The following is a 23,846-nucleotide window of genomic DNA, read 5'->3' on the forward strand; positions in this document are numbered from 1 at the left end:
ACAAACAATCAGGATTTTATGAAATGAGTCACTGTGCAATAACTAGCTATGCAAATAATCTATTTCCTTATTTTAATGAAGAAGAGGTCCTGCCAAGAAGACAGAGACCTTGGTTTCGTCAACATTATGTCGCAGCATTTGTTCATGATTAATTTTCTAGGTTTCCAGACTACTTTTGTGTTACACTTGCAATGAATTTTAGTGATAATTAGAATAAGCCTCCATGTGAAAAGTCCCTTGATTTGTGAACCCTCTACATATTATTAATGTGAATGAATTGGTTGTCTTCTCAAATTTAATATCACGAAAACGGCCAGAAAGTCTTTCACTGTAAACGGACTCTGATTTCATGCTCTTCTGCAACTCAGCCTTAGCGTGTTTTCGTGCAGAACAATGTCATGTCGTCATTCTAGCCCAGTGCAGGAGTGACCCTACGCACCAGAGAAAGCTGCTCATTTAATCTGCGGTTTGCTCACCTGGTGCTGGGTGGGACCTGGGGTAGTGAGCTATAGAGCTCAGCTGGGTAGCTCCATGCTGGCACCATGTGGAAAACTCCTCTAAAAAACTCATCTGTGCTTACTATAGCCACGTCTGCCCACTGCGTGGCCCTCCCCACTGTGTCCTACTTAGAAAGAACCAACTTGTCTCCTCCATGACCAAAGAAGAACAACCAAGAAGATCACCTGAGAGTCGCAGTAATGTGAAATGATGTTCACAGTTCTATGGAAAGTATTTTCTGATATGCAGTTAACTAATTGGTTCAGAATATCACACTGCACAACCGCGCAGAACTTTGCAGCAGGAGTTGAAATCTTGGGTGGTTAAATCCACCGGCTGATCGTCTTAGGGCAATAATTACATTAAAAATTCTAAAGATTTTGATGATCTGAAAACTATGCTGTAAATATCAAATACTTGTTTCATATCTCATTTGGAGAATGTCCTGGTTGTGTGTATTTCTCTCTGTGGCCAACATGTAGGGAATTGGAGGCTACCAGCTTCTGAGTCTAGGTACTTAGTCCTTCTCTTTCTAAGAGTTGTGAAATCCGTGCCTAATACTTATCAGGTTGGCAACCTGTAAGCTTTTGGAAGTTGACAGGGTTGGGTTTTTTAAATTATTACTGGCAAGGAAGTGGGAGGGCAGTAGGTAGATCTGTTATAATGTGGAAGCTACACCTGACAATTTTGGGATTTCCAAGAGGGTCTGAAGAGGGTGAAGCGAATGGCACAAGCTCCTGTACAGAAATTTCCTCTGAAAGGTAATACCGTCATGGTGAAGAACAGAGTTATTCTTGATCACCTTGCTTTGAAATAATGGTAAGACAACTATAAATAAAATAACAAATGAACAAATCAAGTTGCCATGTCACATTCTTCATGTTCCTTAAGCCTCTCAATATATAACTTCACTGGTTAACTTTCACACCTGCTCTGTTTCCCCAGGAAGCTACCCAGTATGCAAAAACGTGTCTTGATAATTTTGCAAGAATAGTTTTTTTCCGCTTTTACTTCCCTTGGATAGGCTGGATGGTATATCTCTGTTAAAATCAGAGCAGTATTTATGTTCAGTCTCTAGATTCCTATATGGTTTTGAGTCTTTGTACTTAATATAGAGTAAGAGTGTTAGAAAAATGAATATAATAGCTTCTAAGGCAGAGCTAATTTTTGTGAAATGATTTGATTGCAGTAGTATTGCTTGGTTCTAATTAAATATGTTTCTTTATTTTAACCACCAAGTTATAATTGGAATTGAGGTTTTTGTTCCTAGTTAGATTCAATAGTTCCAAGCAAGATTTCCATGCTCACCAGAAGTATTATGGAGGAGTTTATGTCTAAAAATGGGGCCCAAACTGTGAAGCTTGACTGGTTCTTGAGTTTTTTCAATATGTTCAAAATTTCTTACGTCAAGTCAATTCTTTCACAAGGCCAGGAGCCATGTTTGCAAAATTTAGATCAGTTTCTGTTTGGTTTTTTATTTTTGTGGTCCTGCTGATGACAGGAGCTTATGCAATTAATCCAGGTTTAGTTAATCTGTTACATTCTTTTGATTTCTTCTATGCTGAATTCTGAGAGAATATCAGTGAAGAGTGCTGTAGGCAAAATTATCTGAGGGCAAAAGGTGATTTATGTTTCCTCTAGTACTTTTAGAACTGGACCAATGAAAGGGTTCTCTGTAGTTATTTTTTTTATTGCTACCCCTACATTAGAGTTTTAAATTTGGATCTTAAGAGTACTCAGGAATTCAGATTTGTAGGTTTGGGACAGGCAAAAACTGACACAAATCCTGATTTGACTTTTCTAAAGTGGTATTTGTGTTTGTGTTGTCCTGCCTTAAGTGTCCAGCCGTAGCTAAATAATCTTAGAAGCCCTAATTCAGGAAAAGAAATCACGTGCTTAATTTTATTATGATTTAGCGCTTCCTTGAGCTGGAAGCTTACTATACCCCTGAGCTTTAGTGGCTGACTAGGATGGAATGGGGTATAGATCTTTGGGAAATTCTAAAAGGAAAAGACACCCATGGAGACACCAGAGCTAATTATGATAAGGGTTAAATTCAGTACTGGCAATGGACTGACTAACTGCTCTGTATTCAAGGATTTAGAATTCCCTGTGGCCTTCCTTCCCTCCATCTGAATGAACCTCTCAGCTGAAATGCAACTCAGAAATGCAACACAGCTTTTGAAAAGCTGCCTGTGTGTACTTTGCTATTTTTACTTCATGTTTCACTGCACTCCCTGAACTTCTTGGAGATCTGCAATGTCCTGAACAGGCAGTAGGCATAGGTGTCTTCAAGACAAGGTCCTTCTTCAGCTCCATCATCTTCATCATTAAGTAGAAAGGGGAACTGAACTCTTCTGTCATGGTTGGATAATGTTTTCCACTGCAGGGTCCTGCTGAGGTTGCTAGTTTTTGTTGATATAACTCAGGATAAAACAATGTCATATAGTGCTGTTTTGTATCTTACTCTTTTTCCATATTGCGGATGTTATTATCTAAAAGTAAGACTTCTTCTCAAAAAAAGAATGGTTCTGGAGATGAAGACAAATATGAAAAATATTTAACCCATAGGCGAGTTTCACTAAAAAAAACTCTTCAAGGCCTTTTAAGCTGTTATTTTAATTTGCCTATATGTTTTACAGAAGGACAAATGCTGTCATTTTTTATGGCTATCTATCTTGTTAGATCTGGAAGATATAATGTGCATTATAATACTTTTACTGCCAATGTTACATAGGTGTATCTTTTATTGAGCCCGTTAATGTAGTTGTTTACTCCTTGGTGAAACAAAGTATGGAAAACATGCAACTAGAGAATTTAATTTGAAGAAAATAATTTTCTGTAAAAAGGTTTCTTTGTACTTTGTAGGTACCCAATACAGTGCTTTATACTATCATAGTATTTTAATATAGTGTTCATTTATAGCTCTATTTGTTTATTGTGTTAAATAGAAAGACTGCAAATATTATTTAAAATATTTATTATATGATAAATATGTAATACTATTAGTTGTTTCTATTAGTAATCAGAGGAAGGAATACAGACAGCAAGACGGAAAACGTGTTCTGCACAATGTGACAGGGCTCTGTGATTCATTGGAGGTGTGACTTGCTGGTGCTGCTGCATTTTGTTATAATTTTCACATACTAGAGATTTCATAATATAACGACTCTTGTACCCTCACAATACTGCTACTGCATAGTTCCAAAGAAGCCTAAAATGTAAGACATTTTACTGCAAGAACAGTGATATAAAAATAAGGGAATCTTAAACTTGTGTTTGATTTCAGCATTTCAGTGGTTATATAAATGTGTTGTGCTGTACTTCTTGTTTCAGTAACATTTGAAAAACAAACAAAAAAACCAAAAAAAACCACCAAAAAACATGGCTGCAGCTGAAAGGGATACTAACCAAAATACTCACTCTGAGGTACTGGGTATTGATGATTCAGGTACTGTAAAAATAAACCGGTTTTTTGGTTGTAAATTAAAGAGACAGAACACATTTTCATTTTATTTACAGAGGAAGCCTCTTCCTTCCTCATAAATTACTGCAAGGAAACTGCTTATGCCTGTGTTTGAAAATTGTAGAGTTGACCAGGCTGGTCTTGCAGTTCCTTCTTACTACAGGTGGGTCTCCCAGTGTCTTTCTTACAGGGTCTGGAGCATATTTGATCACTTGGGCTAGCAAATTCCAAGGACTTGTATAGGAAGTCTATGTTACAGGTTTTTACAGCAGGATTTCATTTAGTGTTTTTTCCTTGCTTCCCTTTCTTTTTTTCTTTTCTCCACTATTTCAGCTTAATTCTAGTATTCCATGAACGAAAGACTCCTAGAAACTGGCTCTAAGAAGCAATACTGTATTCAGTTGATCTTGTCTTTCCTCTTTTAGGTGTAGGACTGTTCATTTCATTGTATTTCTGAGTACCTTGTCAAGGTGAATGTTCTTGCACTTCATCTCTGTGTCCAGTTGTTTAATATACTTTATTGAGAAACTTTTCCTGATACTGAATCTAAACTTTCTCTGGCAACATTTTGTCCTAGAAAACACTTGGAGCCTCCTAAACAACCCTACTCCTTTCATTCTTCTATAGTCCCACAGCAAAAATCAACAAAGTTTAGTACTGAAAAACAAAACTATCTAAGGATTCAAAATATAATCATTTCTATTCCCAAACTTAAGTGTTTTCCTCTGTTAAGCTATAAAAAGAAAGCTGCCGTAAGGAAATCTCTAGTGATGGAAAGGAATTATGGAAAACTAGATAATAAAAAAACCAATTCTTTTAGGTTCCAGTTCAGGAAGTTGCTTGAGGATAAATTAAACTGAATTCCTCAGTTGGGGTTTTGGTGTCTTAGTTGCATACATCATCAGTGAAAACAATACCATCTGTATATTTTACTTCTGCTGAAATGTTATTAAATAGGCTGAAGACATCTTACTTATATTCCTAGTCATGTTCCCAGCTGCCCTCACGGAAACTAGCACCTTTCCGAGGAAACTGGCCCAGCAATTTTAGAATTAACAGACCATATAATACATTTTAAAAGATTGTCACTTGAAAATGAAAGGCACTCATCATCCCCTATAGCTTAATAACTTGTAATTCGTATTAAGTACATAAGGGAAATTTATATAGCCTTTGTGATGTCTATACAAAGCTATAAATGGACAAGCCTACAATTCAGTCAGTTGAAAGAGAGCATGAATATGTATGAATGGATATAGAACATTCTTATTGAAATGTTAATTCTAAAAGGCATAAAACATTTCCTAAGAAGACTGAAATGCCTCTTACTCTGCAAATAAATCTGACCTATGTCGAGCATTAGTTACAGAAGCAGAAGTAAAGAATGCTTTCTCTGGCTTTAAAGGATTTGTAGTCTATATAATTTAAGTAAAAGTTAGATGAGCAAGATCACCTGAGTTCGTTCCATCAATAGTGTTATCATGTTAGTGCAACAGAACAGACCCAGGCTATTGACCTTTTTTATGAGTGCTTGACTCTATTGGTGGCAGCAAGGTATATAAATAGCAGGAAGATTTTTTGGGGAAAGACTTTGTTGTTTGTATTAAAATAGATGGTTGAGCTAATTATGGAATGGGTATGGGGATTTTTAGATGCCTTTCCCTTTAGATGCAATTTCTCCTTATGGTTTTAAGAAGCTTGGAAGAACTGTGCAATGGTAGCTCTTAGGAGTTCAAATACTGCTGAAAGTTGCCCCCAGAAAAGTCATCACACAAGCTCATGAACTGCCATTTTTCTGCTAATTTCATGACCTTGACTTCAGAAATCCCCAAATCCACGAGGCAGTGATTTTAATCTTTATTTAGGATTCACATGTAGCTAATCATGTTTAAATCCCCTCTGCCTCCATATTTTCCTCCCCTTCCTTTCCTTCTGTCAGCTCTTCATTCTCATCAGTTTGCCTTGAAGGCCCAGGGTGGATGAGTCAGTGATTCCAATCTGTATCTGCTTAGATACCAATTCCCTTTTAGGGCTAGCAATATCATGCTTTAGCTCAGTAGGCAGTCATGCTTTTTGAGCGATTTTGACATCTGGAACTTTCTTTTATTAGATACTGACTGCTGCACTCTTCTCTCCATTTCAGAAAAGCACAGTCTCTGGGGTCTTTTTAAAAACAAATAAAACAAACCCAGCTCTTGACTGCACAGTCTAATGAAGATTCAGCCTGGTTTAATCTTGTGTTGACCCCTCACTTTCCTTTCTTGTCCACTCGTCAGTTGTTCATTCATCTTTGGTCACCTGAACATCTACCTCCTTGCCTTCCAGCCTCCTACCAGTCATAGAATCACAGAATCATAGAATCATTAAGGTTGGAAAAGACCTCTAAGATCATCGAGTCCAACCGTCAACCCAACACCACCATGCCCACTAAACCATGTCCCTAAGCGCCTCATCTACACGTCTTTTAAATACTTCCAGGGATGGTGACTCAACCACTTCCCTGGGCAGCCTGTTCCAAGGCCTGACCACTCTTTCAGTAAAGAAATTTTTCCTAATGTCCAATCTAAACCTCCCTTGGCGCAACTTGAGGCCATTTGCTCTCATCCTATCGCTAATTACCTGGGAGAAGAGACGAACACCCACCTCGCTACAACCTCCCTTCAGGTAGTTGTAGAGTGCGATGAGGTCTCCCCTCAGCCTCCTCTTCTCCAGGCTAAACAGTCCCAGTTCCCTCAGCTGCTCCTCGTAAGACTTGTTCCCCTGTCCCTTCACCAGCTTCGTTGCCCTTCTCAGTCCTCTCCTCCTCCCGCACTCCCAGAGAGCTCCTAACAGCGGCACTGCCAGACCACGTGGCACTGACAGTTTGGTGGGAAGCTAATACCGTATCTCTTCCTTGCTAAATAAAGAAGAGACTACAGGTATGTGGAATAAGAAAGGCTGAAAAGCCAAAATACCTGGTGAGGAGGAGTTCTCTCGTGCTATCACCACAGCAGCATCCGAGTGCTCAAGCAGGCACAAGATGCTTCTGAAGAGCCATAAATGCCACATTTGCTCCATGCTCTGGAGCTGTGACCACACACTCCGATGACGGGTCTCTCTCTCGAAGGGGGTGAGGAGGGAGGGAATATTTTTCTCCCTCCTTATTTCTCTCTTCGTCTGTAAAGCCAGGAGAAAGCTGGAAGGGTAACACATGGTGGTATTTTTATGTGTTCATTTTTTCTAATCGGCCAAAGTATTGAAAATGCCTCTGTCTCTTTAAAATGGTGTGGTATTTTGTGCTGTGACTACTACTGAACGTGAAGTTATTTGAGTGAACAGAATAACTTCATGTGTGTTGAGGTGTGAGGTGACCTCATTATTCCTAAATCTGTTCCTGTTTTGTAGCACTTCTTATTCAGCTCTACTCTTTCAGCTGCTCGAATGTTTTTATTTCTGCTCTGGTTGTGTAACAGAGTTTTTTTGAAATGTCAAAATCACGGCAACATAAGTTGGTTAGTTGAGCCAACCTGGTAGAAATTTAGCTGCTCATAGATAAGACAATAACGGAGCAAGATTAAACAGGGTTTGTGGCTTAATAAGATAAGAAGCGACACTTGCCAGGCTTTATTTTGGTGCAAAGGTGATGTTGACTAATACGAGAGATGCTTCTTTCCAACCAAGAGTTCTGATAAAGACATTAAAAAACCCATCATTTTGTCTTTCTTGCACAAAGTCAGGGCTTCAGAGAGGTGTTGTGTTGAAAACTCTGGTAAACTGGCGTTCCCTGATTGCCTTCAGAAGAGCACGTCGTGGGGAGCGCTGGTAGGCACTCTGCAAACAGTGCTCGCTCCGGGGCAGAGGTGCACATCCCCGGGGACACTCTGCTCCCTTCTGTGTTTTTGCTGCCGCTGAGGACCTTGCTGTTGGGACTGTTTATCTGGAAATGGGGCACCTGTCCACTTGCAAGGAAACTGAAAAATTATTTCTCAAAGTTCACTCCGTGGGCACCAGGCAGCCTTGCTGATCATTTCCAAATAGAGTTTGTTTGAAGAAGCAGATTAGAAGGGGATGACTGTATATACCATTGCAAATGCCATATGTTGTTAAATTTCTTATGTTAACTCGAGAGTTTTTCCGTTTGGACCTCCAGCGTTGAAGGGACAAATGAGAGACAAGAGTCCAACTACGTTACTTGAGAGCCCTCTTTATTGCCTCAGAGTAGTTCCCGTGGGACGTGTTTTTTCTAAATAACGTACCCCGTCTTTTGTGTCATTAACATCCTTCAGAAACTGCCTGGCTTCCAGTGAAGTGGTTTTTGCCTGGTTCATTGTCTGTTACACTCTTTTACTTGATTTCTCTTACTAGCTTCAGTATTCTGCACTGGCTGCATGTAGCTTGGAGTGAGGTGGTAATCTCTGGGGTTTTTAATCAGTAGGTAAGTATCGCACCAAGTGTGTTTCCCAAGTTAAAGGTCCAGTGCCCATGCCAAATCTATGTTTGCATTAATAACTTCCAATATCTACAATTACGTATGACAAGGTTTTAGCAATCTCACTGCCTCGATTTCCTGTCACATCCAAAAGAGGTCAAGATGAAATATGAAGTCAGCTAAGCTGGCGAGAGGGGGCGAACATGTCAGTTTGGTATCAGTGGATGGCATCACTGCCAATTCAGTGATGTGAGTTATTTAATTATTCTCCACAGAACAAAATGTAAAGACGAAACACCCCATTGCCTAAATTTTTGTTGGATTTGACATGAATTGGAGTTGTTTGGGGAATAACTAGGACCTTTTAAATGTCTACTGCATTACACTCTTCAACTATTAAAACCTACTTTCATGTAAGTCAATTGAAAAAAGCTTTATTTTTCTCTTTAAACTTTGACTGCACGGAGTTTAATTTTGCCACTTCACCTTTTAATCCTCTTTCATTTAGTGTTTTGATGTGTAAGAAAAGCTTGTGTTTCAGTTTTCATCCCTGTTTAAACAGAGGAAGGCTGTGGCACTGGTGGCAGGCAGTTTGGCTGTAACTGAGGTAATGCTGATTTTAGGAAGTTATAACCTCTTCATCGTAGGATTGTCCACCACTTGTCTTCAGGCCTGTTGTCTCAGTGATGCTGCTTCTCAGCTGCTGTTACAAAAAGAAGTCCTGTGATAACCTTGTGTGATGATTAAACACTGCTAATCGTCCTCAGCTAGGAAATTGTTTCATGGTCATTCATGCATCTCCAACTTTGATGCTAGATTAGGTAGTCCCTCTAAGAACTACCTCTTGACACCTATGCTTTTCAATACTATAATGTTCATCTCTTGGTCTCCAAGTTGGAGCTCAATCATGGGGTTTGGAATGATAAAACTGCAAAGGACTGGAATAGCTGCAGAACGTGCCCAGGGGAGTGACCACAGCTGTGATCTATAGAGTGTTTGCTCAGGTAGCCGTGCAGCCTTTCTGAGGGACCTGAGCCCTGTTGTAAGCTCTTATGGTCTGAATTAATCCTGGCTTGCTGGCTATTAGGAAGGATGCTAGATCTAGTGTAGTGCTGTGGGAGGAAGGCTTGAGGGGGCTGGGTGAAGTGATTTATTTGCTGCAGGGAATCTTGGTCTGTCAGCTGCTGGAATGGAGGAAGCATCCTTTTAGATGGGTCAAAAAGCCATGCATTTTGTCAGACCAGAGTCGTTTCATCTTTCTATTCTTCCTTTTTTTTTTTTTAGCTCTTTTTAATTAAAAATGAAATTGGATGAAAGTCATTCTCTTGGCTCCTGAGAATGTTTCATTAATGAAATAAAATGTGTCCCTGAAGAAAGAAGTCAGTAAAGTCATTATTACACATAAGTCTTGATATATCTACCAATAAAAAATCAGCATGAGATACCTCAGAGGAGAGGGGGACAGGAAGATACTACTCTCAACTTTTTTATTTTATCTTCTCTCATTCTCAGTTTGATCCCATTTGCCTATGTTTTGGGGAAATGATTCTGTGTGTCAGTATTTCCAGTGCTTAGCAAAATGCGGCCACTAAGCAGGTTGGGATTCTTAAACGTTTCTCCAAATAAACTAATAACGTGTGTTTAATTGACTTTACAGAGGGAGATTTTAGAAATCAGATATTATTGAATGCAGTATGTAGAATAGATGAATTAAAATTTTCCTCTCTTAAAGGCTTTATCTTACTGACTTAAAGTCTCTATGATTGATACACAAGTGCTAAGGACCTCTGTTTAAACCAGAAGGTAACTATAAATTCCTTTGGTTTCACAGTAAGAAAGTACAGTCTTTCTCTACATCCTGAGTTTTATGAGAAGCACTTTTTGGTCTAAACACCTTCGGATGTGAAACCACTTGTTGTGGCTGGTCTTTGGGTAAAACTAATAAGACATAACTTTAAACAAACACCGTGCAAGAATTGAAAAGAGAGTATTAAACCAGGAATTTCCTGTAGAGGATTTTACTGCACTAAGTTACTTGATGCCCAGGAGATTTGAAAATTAGACCACTCATTTGCATGCCAAACTACAGATCTGGGAGCCTAGCTTTACCGGGTATGTTTTCCCTTAAGTCCTGGTTTCAAAGATCTGTTTGCAGAAGACCGGCACCTCTGCGAAAGGAGCTACTGGAGCCACGTGAAGTTTTATGCAGAGCACAGAGAAGTACTGTAGTAGGCTATGGCTCAGTCTGTGTTGATGGAGAACTGCATAATGAAGTCTTTTTTAGGTTTTATATTCAAAACTTTATTGATTTCTAAGAGGGATTTGCATCATTGTTGCTTCTTTTATGACGATAATACAGACTGCTTAATGCTTGTCTCCGTTTCATGGTACTATATGATGCTTCAGAAAATACTAGTGTCTGGCACAATTTTTCTTGGAAAATGCAGCCTCCGGATTTCATGGTAGTTACTGACATTAAACTGTTCTTGTAAAGTTAAAAACATGGATGATAAAATAATGATTTTTCTGACTTTTTAAAAACCGCTGCTGTTATTCATAGCACCTGTAAAGAGTTGCCTACTTTTCCAGGTGTACCTTACTGCCCTTGTGGAAAAGGTAAGCTATTTTTGGCTTTGTAGCTGGGGAAGACTGAGCAAAAAGCATGTATAAACTAATGTACCAAATGAATATCGCATGAAGGATCAGTCGGGAGGTCTTAGCTATCAATCTGAAATCACCTTGGCTTTTGCTAGTTAAAACCTCCCTCAGCATTTTCCACAGGGAGGGTGCTAAATAAAAACAGAGTGCTGAAATACGTGCTGAGCTTGATTTGTAAGGCTATTCCTACAAGCTTCCTATCACATTACAATATGTCCTTCAGAGTTCTCTTAAAAACAACAAAAAAAGCCAAACAAACCCTTCTCTTTGGTGATTTCATGGCTTTTGTTTCTTCCTCAGAGAAGATCAAGTCTGGAGTTTCTCTGACTTCGTCTGAAATTGTAGGCATGATCAATTTGTTTAAGAAACCTTGTAAGTACTTGACTGATTCTGTAGATTATGGAGCACATGATGTCCTGTCATTCGAAAGCTCACTGTTAAGTTTTTGTGGCTTAGTCTGGAGTACTTTCAGCGGGGAGCTGGCTGAGGGGGGAATGTGCTGTGCTTATTGTTTTGAAGCAGGAGCCGCTGCTAATGTATGTGCTGCTTTTGTCCATTTTTATGGCAGTCGCAGTGAACAGCGTGTGTGTGAAGTGGAGTCAAATCCAAACCAAAGAGGTTATTCTGGTTTATGCTTTTGCAGGTAATTCCCTGTGGCATCACTGGGAGCTACCTGCACCACTGTGGGAAACTTGACTCCCCCGGTTTGTGTTATGTTTCTCATGTTGTGCTTTATCGTACCTTTTGAGATGGTCCTTTTAATTGATGAAAGTTTAGAATTTATGGATTTAAATTTTGAAGTACATAGAAAAGCATGTGCTCATTTAGGATCATCTGGATTATTTTTCAAAGTTGTCAAAAAGTTTGCTATTTTTAAAGCTTACTACTGTAGTTCTAGTTTCAATAGGTTTTCCTATGTTAGTTGTAAAATCTTTCAGTTGCACTGATACTAACTTACATTATTTCGTTTTTATTTCTTGCATTGGATTTGCAGAGATTATTTGACAAATTCAGAATTTATTTGAGTTAAATGATGCAAATGGACTGAAGCAGTATTGAGTTTGTACCTATGTGTAAATACCAAGCATGCTTCAAGCAGTGGTGCTGGATTAATGTGGTGTCCTTCTATTCACTCTTTGTTGGTGGGGTTTTGGGGGGATGGGGAGGAGGGTTTGGCCAAAGTGTTTCTAATGAACAGGATTTGCTTTCAACATGAGATGATGGTCAATATCTTAACATGACAAAAGCTTTAGTCTGTTTTCAGGTTTCCTGATTATTTGCCTATTCCAGTTCAGAAGTAAATAGCATCTCTGTTTCTGTTGCATGGCATGATGTTCCACATGAGCTTGCGCTACTGGAAAGGTATTAAGAGGGGAAAAGGCTCCCACTTGGTTCACTAACTGCCCTTCAGAACAAGGCCTGAAGTCCCCCTGTCCCTGATGGTCAGGTCAAGTGCTCTACCAGGGAAAGAAGGGAGAGAGGACTGAATGCAAAAAAGTCTTTACTTCTCAACAAGTTACTCAATCGTCTCTAATTATGGATTTAAAGGATGGAAGAAGTAAGAAGACTTACTTTGCATGCACTATCAAGGAATTAATGTAGGAAGAAGAGAGACAAGTGTTTGAAATACCTGGCTAGCTCTCTGTTGTCGTCTGTTAATAATTCACACGGCCCTTTCATTTCTATTTTGTTGAGAAAAACAGAGTAGGCTTGAAATATAAAGAAGCTCTTAACTTCCTTTGTGAAGGAGTGGGAGTACAGCGTGTCCATTCAGTACAAAGAAAAGAATTGACTTGTGTGAAGTTTTCAGACCTTTCTAGTCTTCTTTTTGTAGGCAACTTCACCAGTGGCAGTGTGGGAAGGAAACTGTTTCTCATGTAGCTTTCACACTTGCGTTAGCTATTACTAGTTAAGTCATAACTGACCTGCAAATTCCAGGCCCAGACTTTCCCAAAATTTGGTGCCTGCTTTTGTAGAAAACCATTTGCTATACAATCACCACCAAATAAAATGGTGCGTCACTGTCTTGTCTTATACTGGGTTTTGAGGTCGCTCACTGTATAGCACCACTGTACAGATGTAAAAATCCCTGGCAGCCAGCTGTGGGGGACGAGTCTGATTCAATGTCACGTGAGTCTTTTCTGAAAGTTGCTGTTCTAGGACACCTGTGTCCATGGCCGCTGCCTCCTTTAATAGAAAAAGGATTGGCTAAAATGTATTTGGTTTCTCTGAGGGGAGCTGTGTTTCATGGATAGGATTAAAAGTAGAAAGATAGAGAATATCTACAGTTTGCCAGCCTTCTAGCTGAGATGAATGATGACAATTTTGCATGCCTTGGTGGTCTTGTTCGCAGAACATGCTTCTGAGCTAGGGCTTCATTTTGCCTTTGTTTTCAGTCCCTTTTCTATCCTACTATGTGCAATAGTTTCTGAACTCTCTCACCCACAGCAAACTTTCTCTCCCAAAATGGGTAAAGAGCAAATTTTGAAAATACTATGCTATTAAAATCTTGTTGGTAATATGTCACTTGTGATATTTGTTTGTTTGTGATTCCTTAAGAAGCATACAATTTACATAAGAGATAAGTCTTACTTACTTATCTTACTTCTGTGTAAGTATTAGCAGAATTCTAAAAAATGATAACGTGAAGACAGGTGATTTATCCATCCACAAGTACTCTAGATAGGATAGCAATGCTTTTTATACATGGAACATGAAGTTTTAATAGCTCATGGATGGAGACAGCCACTAATTGGCTAACCCTGCCATTTGTAGCGAAGGCATTCATTATCTTTGTTTTATAAGGTTTCTTCCTAGTCCTCTTTCAGAAAAGTTGGAATGCATGGTCTGACTGCCTGTCCCTATGGGTCAGGACTGAATTTCAAATTATTCCTCTGCTGCTTGAGCAGACTGGCTGCTATTGGAAATGCGACACTCACTCAGGTGGAATTCTTTTCTGCACCAACCTTGCCATGCCTGCATTAATTTTTCCTAATTACAAAACAGCTTACACTTAATGAGCTGCAATTAATCAGTACCTTTCGCTTTGCTACACATATAAAATTATACTTTCAGTAAAATGCTTCATGAACTAATTAGAGATCTCAGCCCAGTGTAGTTGGGAGACTTCTGTTCTCTAGTTTACTGGTTTCGTATTAAATAGTGAGATTAAAATCCTGTCTCCTCACTCCAAAGATACAATCTTTTCATGTTCTTCTTCTCCCATGGCAGACTACATTTAATTCTTATGTGGAATGCTGTTTCCCTAAATGACGTGTCCTCTTTAGCCTACAGAGCACTTGTCCCATTTTGCAATATAGCCTGAAGCGGGGATGACCAGCTGCTCTGTGGCTGTGTTTGCCCCAGCTGACTACTCAGGTGCTGGAGGATAATAAGAGGCTGACTCTGCAGAGGGTGCTTGGGGTATCCTGAAGAACAGGTACAAACCAACCTTACCAGTCTGATGGCATGGTCCGGCAGGGCAGGGCAGGGCAGCACAGCTATCCACAGCAAGGTCAGGTCCTCAAAACTTCCTAGCGCTGGCACAGAGCCCATTCCAGCAGAAGAGAGCAGAGTCCTGCAAGGCTGCCTTGGTGGCTGTGCCCTTGCCCATCAGCAGCTTGAGGGACTTACACCTGCCTTGCTTTTACCCACTGTGGATCTTGGAAGAAAAACTAAGCTGTTTTCAGTAAAAAACAAAGCAAAACAAGCCCCTTTCCCCCTTCAATTTGGGCTTGTTCTGCTAGAGGCCAAGTATTGCTGGTGATGACTCTGCATAAGTCACCCAGGACGGAGGTCTGTGGAGCTGCTGCTTGGGTTCCTGTCGTGCTGTGAGTAAGCACTGTGTTTCCACTTGGCAGCCACCACGGCTGCAAAGGCTGACAGTCTTTGGAGAGTTTCACTGGGGGTTCTGAGGACTTTTCTACAGGCAGTTTTTGTGGCAGACCGTATAAGTAAACAAACACTTGATGTTACAAGGAGGGAGCATGGATTGCCTTCTTCGTGTCCTTCTCTGAGAGGTAAGGTCTTGCACGAGTTCTCACAGCTGTCCTTTCTGCCCTGGTCCTGGCTAAATTCCAGATCCTCTGGTTAAGAGGCTTTTGGCCTCTTTGGCAGTGACGCGCAGTGCCTGTGGCGTCCACGCAGAGCGTGCGGCTGTCAGTCTGCCAGGCTGAAACGCTCGCCCGCCAGCAAGGCTTGCGGATAGGCATCAGTTGCATGGATGTACACATGGCCAGGGCACCTCGAAGAGGAACAGTTACAGGTAGATAACCTGCCTCAGGTTCTATCCAGTGTCGCTTTCCACTTCACTCCGAATGTTTTATTTAAATAAAATTGGGGAAAACACTTCCGTGTGCTTTTGGAAGAACTTAGTAAAAATTTTATTGTGTTTTTAAAAGCAGTTCAAATCATTTTTGTTACAAAGTAGTGAAATCTCATTGCTCTCTTATTTTCCATTATTCGGTTAAGTGGTTATCCAGTTACTATCTGCATTGCCTTACCATTCCTGGAGCTTTAGGATACAATGTGGGTGATGCCCCTATAGGAGGCTGTTTACCAAAATCAAATACACGTATTGGAACACCTTTTAATCACATGTTTGACTGTAGTTTCCGAACTGGCACCTTCGAAGTAGCAGCTGCCCTCCTATTAATGAATATGGATATATAATGCTAGGTAGCTGTGTGTATTCTTTCCAGATTTTTTTTCCAGATTTGTCAGTGATCTGCAATATGTAAGTACATGATAAATTTCATGTACAGAAACGTAAGAAACTCATCTTCATTTAGCATTTGTTGGAATGTTAGGTACAGCAGGTGGTACAACAGATTATTTGTCATTAGTTAATTTTCAGTTTACAGTCTAAAATACTTAAACTCAAACCTGTTTGTGCGAATCAGTCAGCCAGACAGCAGATATACATAGTATTAACTGTGACTAAACAAAGCAGCTAGAACTGCATTTGCTGAGAGTAATGTTCTCTGCAAACAAATTGTGAACAATCCATATCCTGGCATATATGTCATGCCTCTGCCATCAGCTTTATAAAAGCTGATAAATCAAGCCAGACTGAAAACCAGAAGATTTGGAGGGAGATCGTGCCTCTTTAGGGGCACAATCGCATCTCTGTCTCCTATTTTGTTCTGATGCAGTGCAGTTGTGCATTTTATGGTTTAGCTCCAAATAATTTACAGCAGAAAAGCAGAAAAAGGAGGAACTGGTGTTTCTGTTGCGATTGAGACATACCCTCTGATGAAAACTCCTGGAGAAAATGTTGCTTTGCATTGGCGTTACAATGTGTTCCTGCCTCATGACTGGCGACTGGCATTTTTCTTTCTTCCATATAATATTCAAGACTTGGTCTTAAAAAGTGAAGAAGAGGGGACGAAGGGGTGGGAGAAGACTGAGCTTAACTTGTACATTGTGCAGAGTTACCTTCGTATAACTGACGGTGCTGTCATTTCATATACCTAAATGGTATGAATGGTTCTTTCCTTGACTGTCCTGGGTGGGTGTTACGCACACATGGCTTTTGGGCTTTAGCTCTGTTGTTTAAAGAAGCATCAAGATTAGCACAGTTATTTAGAGCATCAGGATTTTTCCAAAAATGCAGTAGAAAACCTGGTATGGGGATCTGGGGATCTGACAGAGGGCCAACAAAGAGCACTGGAATGACTGTTCTCTTCACCTAGGACTTTTGGCTATAAATGTTAACTTTCTCTTTCTTTATGCCATGATTAAAAAGACTGCCCACAACACAAAGCAAAAACTACTGTTGTTTCCGTACTCACACTTGACAAATCTTTCAGAAATGATAGTGTGAGGAAGGCTTCAAGAAGCGCAACCTGGATTGGCTTCAAGACGCTTTGAGGTATCTCAGCTTCAGAATGCGTCAAGGAGAGAGATGCGTGCATCTCTTGAGGCTAATTGGTCACAAAATGGAATCTGATTATTTTTATAAACTTTTCTTTTGGCTTGTGTATTATTTTTGTACTGTTACAATTCTTTCGAACTTGCATGTGCTGCTGTAACCCTGGATGGTGCTTTACAGAGGTGGAAAAATACTGTTTCAGCTACTGAACGTTTGTAGTCTAGATAAATTAAGAAGAGATACGAGGCAAGTAAAAAAAAAAGATGTTAAAACTAGATGAGTACTCGCCTCTTTCCTCTGCCCCCATCCCTTCCCCACGTTTGCTTTCTGGGATTTTTTATACAGTGATTGCTCTTGAGCCTTGAGTTTTAGAAGTGGAGCAGAGGTATCAGGTGAAGGAGTGTTTTATGCAGGGTGGCAGGAAGCCTTCGGTGTCACAGAAACAGTCAGGGAAGGGAGGTGAATACAGTTTGGCCAGCATGGGCTTCCCCTGAATCTCATTTTGAACTTCCCTTAACTGGACAAGCAGGGTACCAATTCCTGAACCAAGCTGCTTGCCGGGATGAAAAATGCGCTTCAGCACCTAGGAAACGAGTGTTCAGAGCTGCTGAAATGGACTCCCGCTTCCATCCATGCTTGACAGTCAGACCCTGGCATTAATCAGCACCGGGAGCAGAATTTCTGTTTCTTGCTCTTGTTGCTATACTGGAACAGCTGGGGTGTACCTGATCTGCCAGAAGGCACCCCCTACAAGTGACGTTTTCTGGAACGATGCTGCATCAGGAGGCGTTGCGCTTGGCTGGTCCCCTGGGCTTTTATGGCTGCTGTAGCCTTTCAGAGTACGACAGACACAACCTGCGCTCCCAATGTCCTTCCAAGGCTTATAAACTGCATACTTGAATATTTTTCATTCTAGGGTCCATGTTGATGTCATATCCTAGAATCTACAATGCATTAATTTCCCTTGGTGGTAGTTAGGTTTAACCATCCTCACCAGCACAGGAAATCTCGTGCTTTGCCTGGCCACCTGAGTCCCCTCCGTTCTGTTTCGTTCTGGGACATAGTAAATGGTAAATAAACTGCAGTGTGGGCAGGCGATGTTGGAGAGAAAGCGCCATCTCCTTTCTCTGTGAAGTTTAATCATGTCCAACTGGTGTGGCTAAATCTGATATTTCACCAGTTTAGTGGAGATAATGCTTTGTAATCTCAGCGCAGTGAGACGGTGTGTGATTAGCGTGATCAGTCACATCCTGGCCTGGCAAATCCTCGCCTGGAACTGAACCAGCACAAAAATAGGAAATAGTTTCTTCTCTTTGTTCCCACTGCCTAAAGGAAAGAAGATGTTTTAAAAGGAAATGTCTGGTTGTCCTAGTTCAGGTATATAAAGAGTTGTTCATTTGTATAAAAGGCAAAGGCCTTTTTATATTTGAATTTTTTTAGGTATTTTAAAAACGTTTAAAATACGTTATTTTAAAAACGTGAGTATCATCTCTTCATGGCTGCTTCTCGTCTCCTCTTTAAATTTGCCTCTTCATGAGTAATTAATTTTCTTCTATCATCATAAAATAGAACGCATAGGGGGAGGTTTCACTTAGCATCACAGTAGTAGCTTGGCTTTTTCCATTTTGACAGTACAAATCTTATAAAGAAACTTTTCTTGATATTTCTACTTGTAGCGTTCATACAGATATCTTACTTGGCTGACATCTAAAATAACACTGCCTCTACTTATTAGTGGTTTATGTTAATAAATATACTCGGTGTCAGCCAAATAAATTTGATGACAAAATACATCTATTTGAGTATTTTATGAAGTGAATATTGTTAATGTTGCAAAGATCAGAAGAAAAATATTCAAGAGGTTTTTATTTCTTGGATATTTATAGGGAAGTCTAAGCTGGAAAGTGTCATCAGATTTCTCTGAGGTTACCAGTCAATAAGTTTCTAGTGATGTCCTGTTTCTCTGTTTTAATTCTGGAAAACAAAGGCAAACCATGATCGCTTCAATTCTTCAGTTGCCTCCAAATAGCAAGAGCTCCACTGAAAAGACACAAATTGTATTGGTTTTGGTGTGTGTTCTGACTACTTCTTTCTTAATAAATAGCAACAGGGAAATATCTTCTTATTCTGTATATTTTATTACGTTGACAGCAAGATGTGGAATTGAGTCAATTTTAAGCTCCTTTCCCAAAGCAGATCTAGTGTTTAAGAAAGTTGCCAGAACTTCAACCCTGACACTTACAGTCCTCTTCCTGTAACAAAAATGTCTTACGCGCATCTTGTGTCAGTGCGTGGCCCGGCTGGTGAAGGCAGCCCAGGCTGAGGGCTCCGGTGCGGATGTGGAAAAGCAGCTATGGGTTCCCTGTCCTGTCTTTGACTCCGCTCTGTGAAAAAGTTGTTCGAAATTTGCCTTTGTGGCTCAGCCTGTTGCCTGCTTACCACATAGGGACAGGTGATGAATAAGGAGCTACTAGTTAAGGTTTGTAAAATGCTTTGAAGTTTGAAATACAATACTGGTATAATTAGTGATTAATACTAATGATCAATTTTGCGTTTTTGTCTCCATGGTCTGTTTGACCACTCAAAATCTTGCTACTGAAATTGCTGGTAACAACGCTGGTTAAGTGCCAGCTCAGCTGGAGCTTCTCTCTTCATAGCATTCAACTCAATACTGAGATAATAATTTCATCCTCAAGCTGATAGTAGTCTCCGTTATAAAAATCAGCAATTTCAGAAAAAGGTGGAAATGGCCATCTATCCTTGGCGCTCAGAAAGGAGATCCACTGCGGACTGGAAGACCAGTGTGTCAGCAGGGGAGGTAAAAGCGCGGTGCGGTGCCGCTCTCCGTGCGGCCGGCGGTGAGGCTGTGGTGCTGAGGGTGCGGAGGAGCAGGGGGACTTGTGAGCTGGGCATGAGTGGGGGAAAGGCCCCCCTGGCTTGCAGTGAAGATCTGTCCGGGTCTGGCGTATTTCAGCATTATGAAGATCCTCGGCTGAGCCTCTTGCTTGTGTGCCCAGGAGGCGGATCTTGTCCCTGAACAGAAGAGCAGAGAATGTCTCAGTTTAGTGTCTGCTGTTCCTGAGGAGGAGGATAATCGGGGCTTGGGTTCAACGTACATAGCGAAAGCTGCACAGACAGTGGAAGAAACATGTTGGATAAATAGGCAAACTAACAGACTCAGGCTAGCTGTCCCGAGTCTTAATCTGGCCACAATTAATCTCAATTTGTGCAAAGAGGATTTGTTTATCAGGAGTAAGTGAGCATGGAGGAGTGGTTGGGAAAGGAGAGCGTGCAGCAGAAAGGCGGAGGAGGAGCAGTGAGGGGGAGGAGGTGTCCTCCTGTCCTGGCTCTGCACAGCTCCAGCAGAAGGAGCGGCTCTTTGCAAGAGCACGGCCTTTCCAGGTTTTGGATGGGAACACAGAGCAGGTTCTTCACCCCCTGTGCTGCTGACTGACATTATTTCCCATGATGTTTTGGTGATATGCCAGTCTGGGGAATGACTCCTTCTCACCACCTTGCCCAACAGAATAAGGTGGTTGAGGTTTGGCTTTCTTCAGGAAAAAAACCCTAAACAAAAAAATCTTCCCAACTCCCTACTTCTCTTCACTGTGGTTTTCACCATGCAAGCATTCACTTTGGTCTTTGTTTTTTTACCAAAATTGGCCAGAGAATTTCTGAATGCCATGGTTCATGCAGCTCTTTTCTTAAGAAATAGTTGATTTTCCTTACTTTGCTACCCAGCTGTAAACCGTGACAGCATGATTTTAGTTCTGTGAAATCAGAGATGGCCACAAGTGTTTTCATTCTTTTAGACACATTGAGCCTGAGCTTAGATTTGACTTGGCTTCCAGGTCACTCAAATATGGGTTTTCTTGACTCACTGCAAAATTTAGAGATGGTTCTGAGATTCCAGTCCCCTAAATTTGGGGAGGGGAGATGGATTTACTGCCTCCCGTTCAGCTTTACCTTTATAAAATTTAACGAGGAAATTATTAAAATAATGTTTCCACTGCTGTGGTTGGTAGTTTGCTTGGAATAAGACCCCTTTCACTCTTGGCTTTTCTATATCACTTATAATTCTCAGAACTTTGAAAGACAACACACAGGCATAAAGTAATTGCTGCCCCCCCCTCCCCGGTTAGAGTTACATGTAGAACTAGGCCTGAATGTTTTTTAATGTATATTTACTTCATAGAACATGGATGGTAATTTTCCTTGTGATCCATGAAGCTGCTCTAACTCAAAAGATATATTGATAGTGTCCAAAAAAGCCCCTAACAATCAGACATCCCTTATGACTGGGGACTAAGTAAGTTCATAAAATGAAAATTTGACTCTCTTAATTTCATCTGACGTATTTAAAGTATTATAGCAGTTCTTCTGAATTGCAAGGGTAAAATTCATATATATGTTTGTCATTATAAAAGTATATTAAACTGAAGCTGTGCAAAAATGAAAAAAAATCACTTGAAGCCTTTCTTTGACACTTGTCAGTCACAATGAATCAAAAAAACATTTTTATCTGCTGTTTTTCTTCATTAATTCTGAAGTTCTGAAACTGCTTTGAAAGTGCTCCCTGAATTGCTAGTTTTAGTGCTTGCAGCTGCTGTACGTCACAGTATGTCTTTACTGGTTTCAGTTTGTGTTAGGCAGCAAAAGCAGAAATACTGTATCTGATTTTGCACCATGACAAGAAATTTTTATCCAATAAGATTGCCCTTATATGACATTCAGAAATGTATTTGTTTTACGTCAAAACGCCTCAGCAATGTATTAGTTTGTTCTTTCCCTTACAAAAGAAGGAAAAAATTCCAAATCCCAATCCAAAATATATTGGATGTACCTGCTTGCTTTCTGCCTTTTATTAGCACCTACTGATTTATTAGCCAGTTGGCTCTCCGCCCCCTTGCTCAGATAGTAACCCCTATCTGTTCCAGGAGCTCTTTCCACAGGATAACATTTACTTTTTTTGTAGTTGAGCCACAGTGCTGGCTTGTCATTATCCTGTGATCAGCTGATGTGGCCAGGTCTGTCTTCTCGCCCATTTCTAGCTGCTCAGGGCCAAGTTATTAGAAGAACGTCTCAGCAATATGCCCTAAATGAATGAGTTTGTACATAATACTTCATACTCGCCTAATACTTGCCTCCCATTTCGCAGTCCTCCAGCCATCCAGGCTTTCTGGCGTGGCACTCTGACTCAATCCTTTGAGTTCAGGATCCCTCTCAACTTTGTCTTATCGATGGATGTCAGACGCATGCTGTTAGCGCGCGTGCCTTATCACTGAAGAGGTTTGGTCTACGAGTTTCAAGCTCCCTTCGTCAAAATTAAGATTTTCTATGGTAAGCCAGTAGTTTCCCTGAGGATGAAATGCTCCTTCTCTCACGGGTGAAAAAACGGGAAGTGGTATGATCCAAAAGTGCTGACCTGTGCAATACAGGACTTGTTCTACAGGCTGGAGGGGCAGAAAAAAGGGTTCATGTAACACAATTCCCTGCAGGAATGACCTTAGTAATAGTGACTGGAGTGTAGGATCCTCACCTGTCAGCAGCTTGTGCCAGCCTTGAGGAGGTACAAGTGACGGCCAGCAGCTGGGGAGGGGCAGCGGGGAGGTGTTTGGCCGATCAGGTTGTGTTCCTTGGACTTGGGACCGCTCTGCAGCAGGGCCTCGCGCAAGTCGCTTCGCCTTTGGGAGGTTTATCCTTCCATCTGCAGCTTGGCCAGTAGTTCAGGTTTTAAATGCTTTCAAGCAGGAATTGTCTCATATAAGAAACGAATCTGCTGAGGCAATCCCATGTTTTGCAGGATTTTTTTCACTGAGAAGGAAATAATGAGGCAACATCTCTGTACTGCATTGACCTCAAGTGTTTAATGCAGATCTGGAAACCTCAGATAAAACCCAGCATACCAAAAGGATCTTCCATGAATAACTTTAGTTAATAAGTCTTGCCCTAGTAAAATAAAACTTTCTCCCTTCTGTTACATAATGGATGAATGTTTTTTTGGTGAATCAGAAGCTATTGAGGTCTCTTCCTTTCTGAAAGTCTCACATGCATCACTGAGCCCAGAGTTATTATAAGCAGGCTTTATCTTATCCCATATGTTCTGCAATGCAGCCCAGCACCTCAGTAACATCCATCGCATTTACTTAACCCTTTCACAAATGTCCTTATATGTCTGAACTCTGCTAGCTGCTGTCACTATGCTCAAGATGCGTATCCCAAGTTGTTTTAAACCCTCTGACTACTCACAGTGTAACCTGCTTCCCCCCTGGAAACTGGGAAAGAAGGAGGAAACTCCCTGGCCCCAGTACTGTTTGCTGCTGAAGTTTGTACCGACATCCTTGCACTGCCATCCCTGCTGAGAGTCCCCACTACCCCCTGCCTATCCCACACGCTCCCAAAGCGACCTGCCTGCTCGAGGTTTGGCTGTGTTTCTCGGAGAGCAGTGTCTTTCCCATCCCAAAGGTGCTGCATGAGGCTGGGAGTGGGATGGATGAGGGAGGCAGGATGTTGGTGGCGAAACGAAGGGTTGGGTGAGGAACATGAGGCTTTCTGACCTCTAGGATCACCCACGGTGATACTCAATAAAAATAACGGGCACAGAAATACAAAGACTGGCTGGGAAGTCTTTAATTTATAGGTGGGGAAAACAGGAGCTGAAAAAGGAAGGGAGGTCAGATTCTTGCCAGACTAAATGAGAGTGAAGAAGTAGAAAGGAGCAGTATTTACTTGGCTCCAGTTCTTCTGTTTAGTGTGATCTGAACACTTTAAAACTGCTTTTTACTCCTCTTCTCCATCAGTATCTCTTCCTTGCTGCTAAAGACCACAGTGCCAATCCTCATGCAGCGGAGATTAAGTCCTTTTGCCTTGAAGTGTGTAAAATAAGGTTTTACTTTCCCTATTACTTCCTTGTTGTGTAAAGAGAAGTGTTGAAATAGCTCTTT

The 23,846-nt window shown here is 40.9% G+C and overlaps 1 protein-coding gene across 1 annotated transcript in view; it reads left to right on the forward strand.

The window, feature by feature from the left end:
• Nucleotides 1-23,846, forward strand: part of CRACD (capping protein inhibiting regulator of actin dynamics) — a 137,789-nt gene that overhangs the window by 63,424 nt on the left and 50,519 nt on the right. Inside the window, exon 4 of the mRNA XM_075149143.1 lies at nt 11,331-11,402. Coding sequence (XP_075005244.1) covers nt 11,378-11,402 — 25 coding nt within the window. The 5' untranslated portion in view covers nt 11,331-11,377. The remainder of the gene's footprint in view (nt 1-11,330; nt 11,403-23,846) is intronic.

The sequence above is a fragment of the Calonectris borealis genome, chromosome 4 (assembly GCF_964195595.1).
Source record: "Calonectris borealis chromosome 4, bCalBor7.hap1.2, whole genome shotgun sequence".
Classification (NCBI taxonomy): domain Eukaryota; kingdom Metazoa; phylum Chordata; class Aves; order Procellariiformes; family Procellariidae; genus Calonectris; species Calonectris borealis.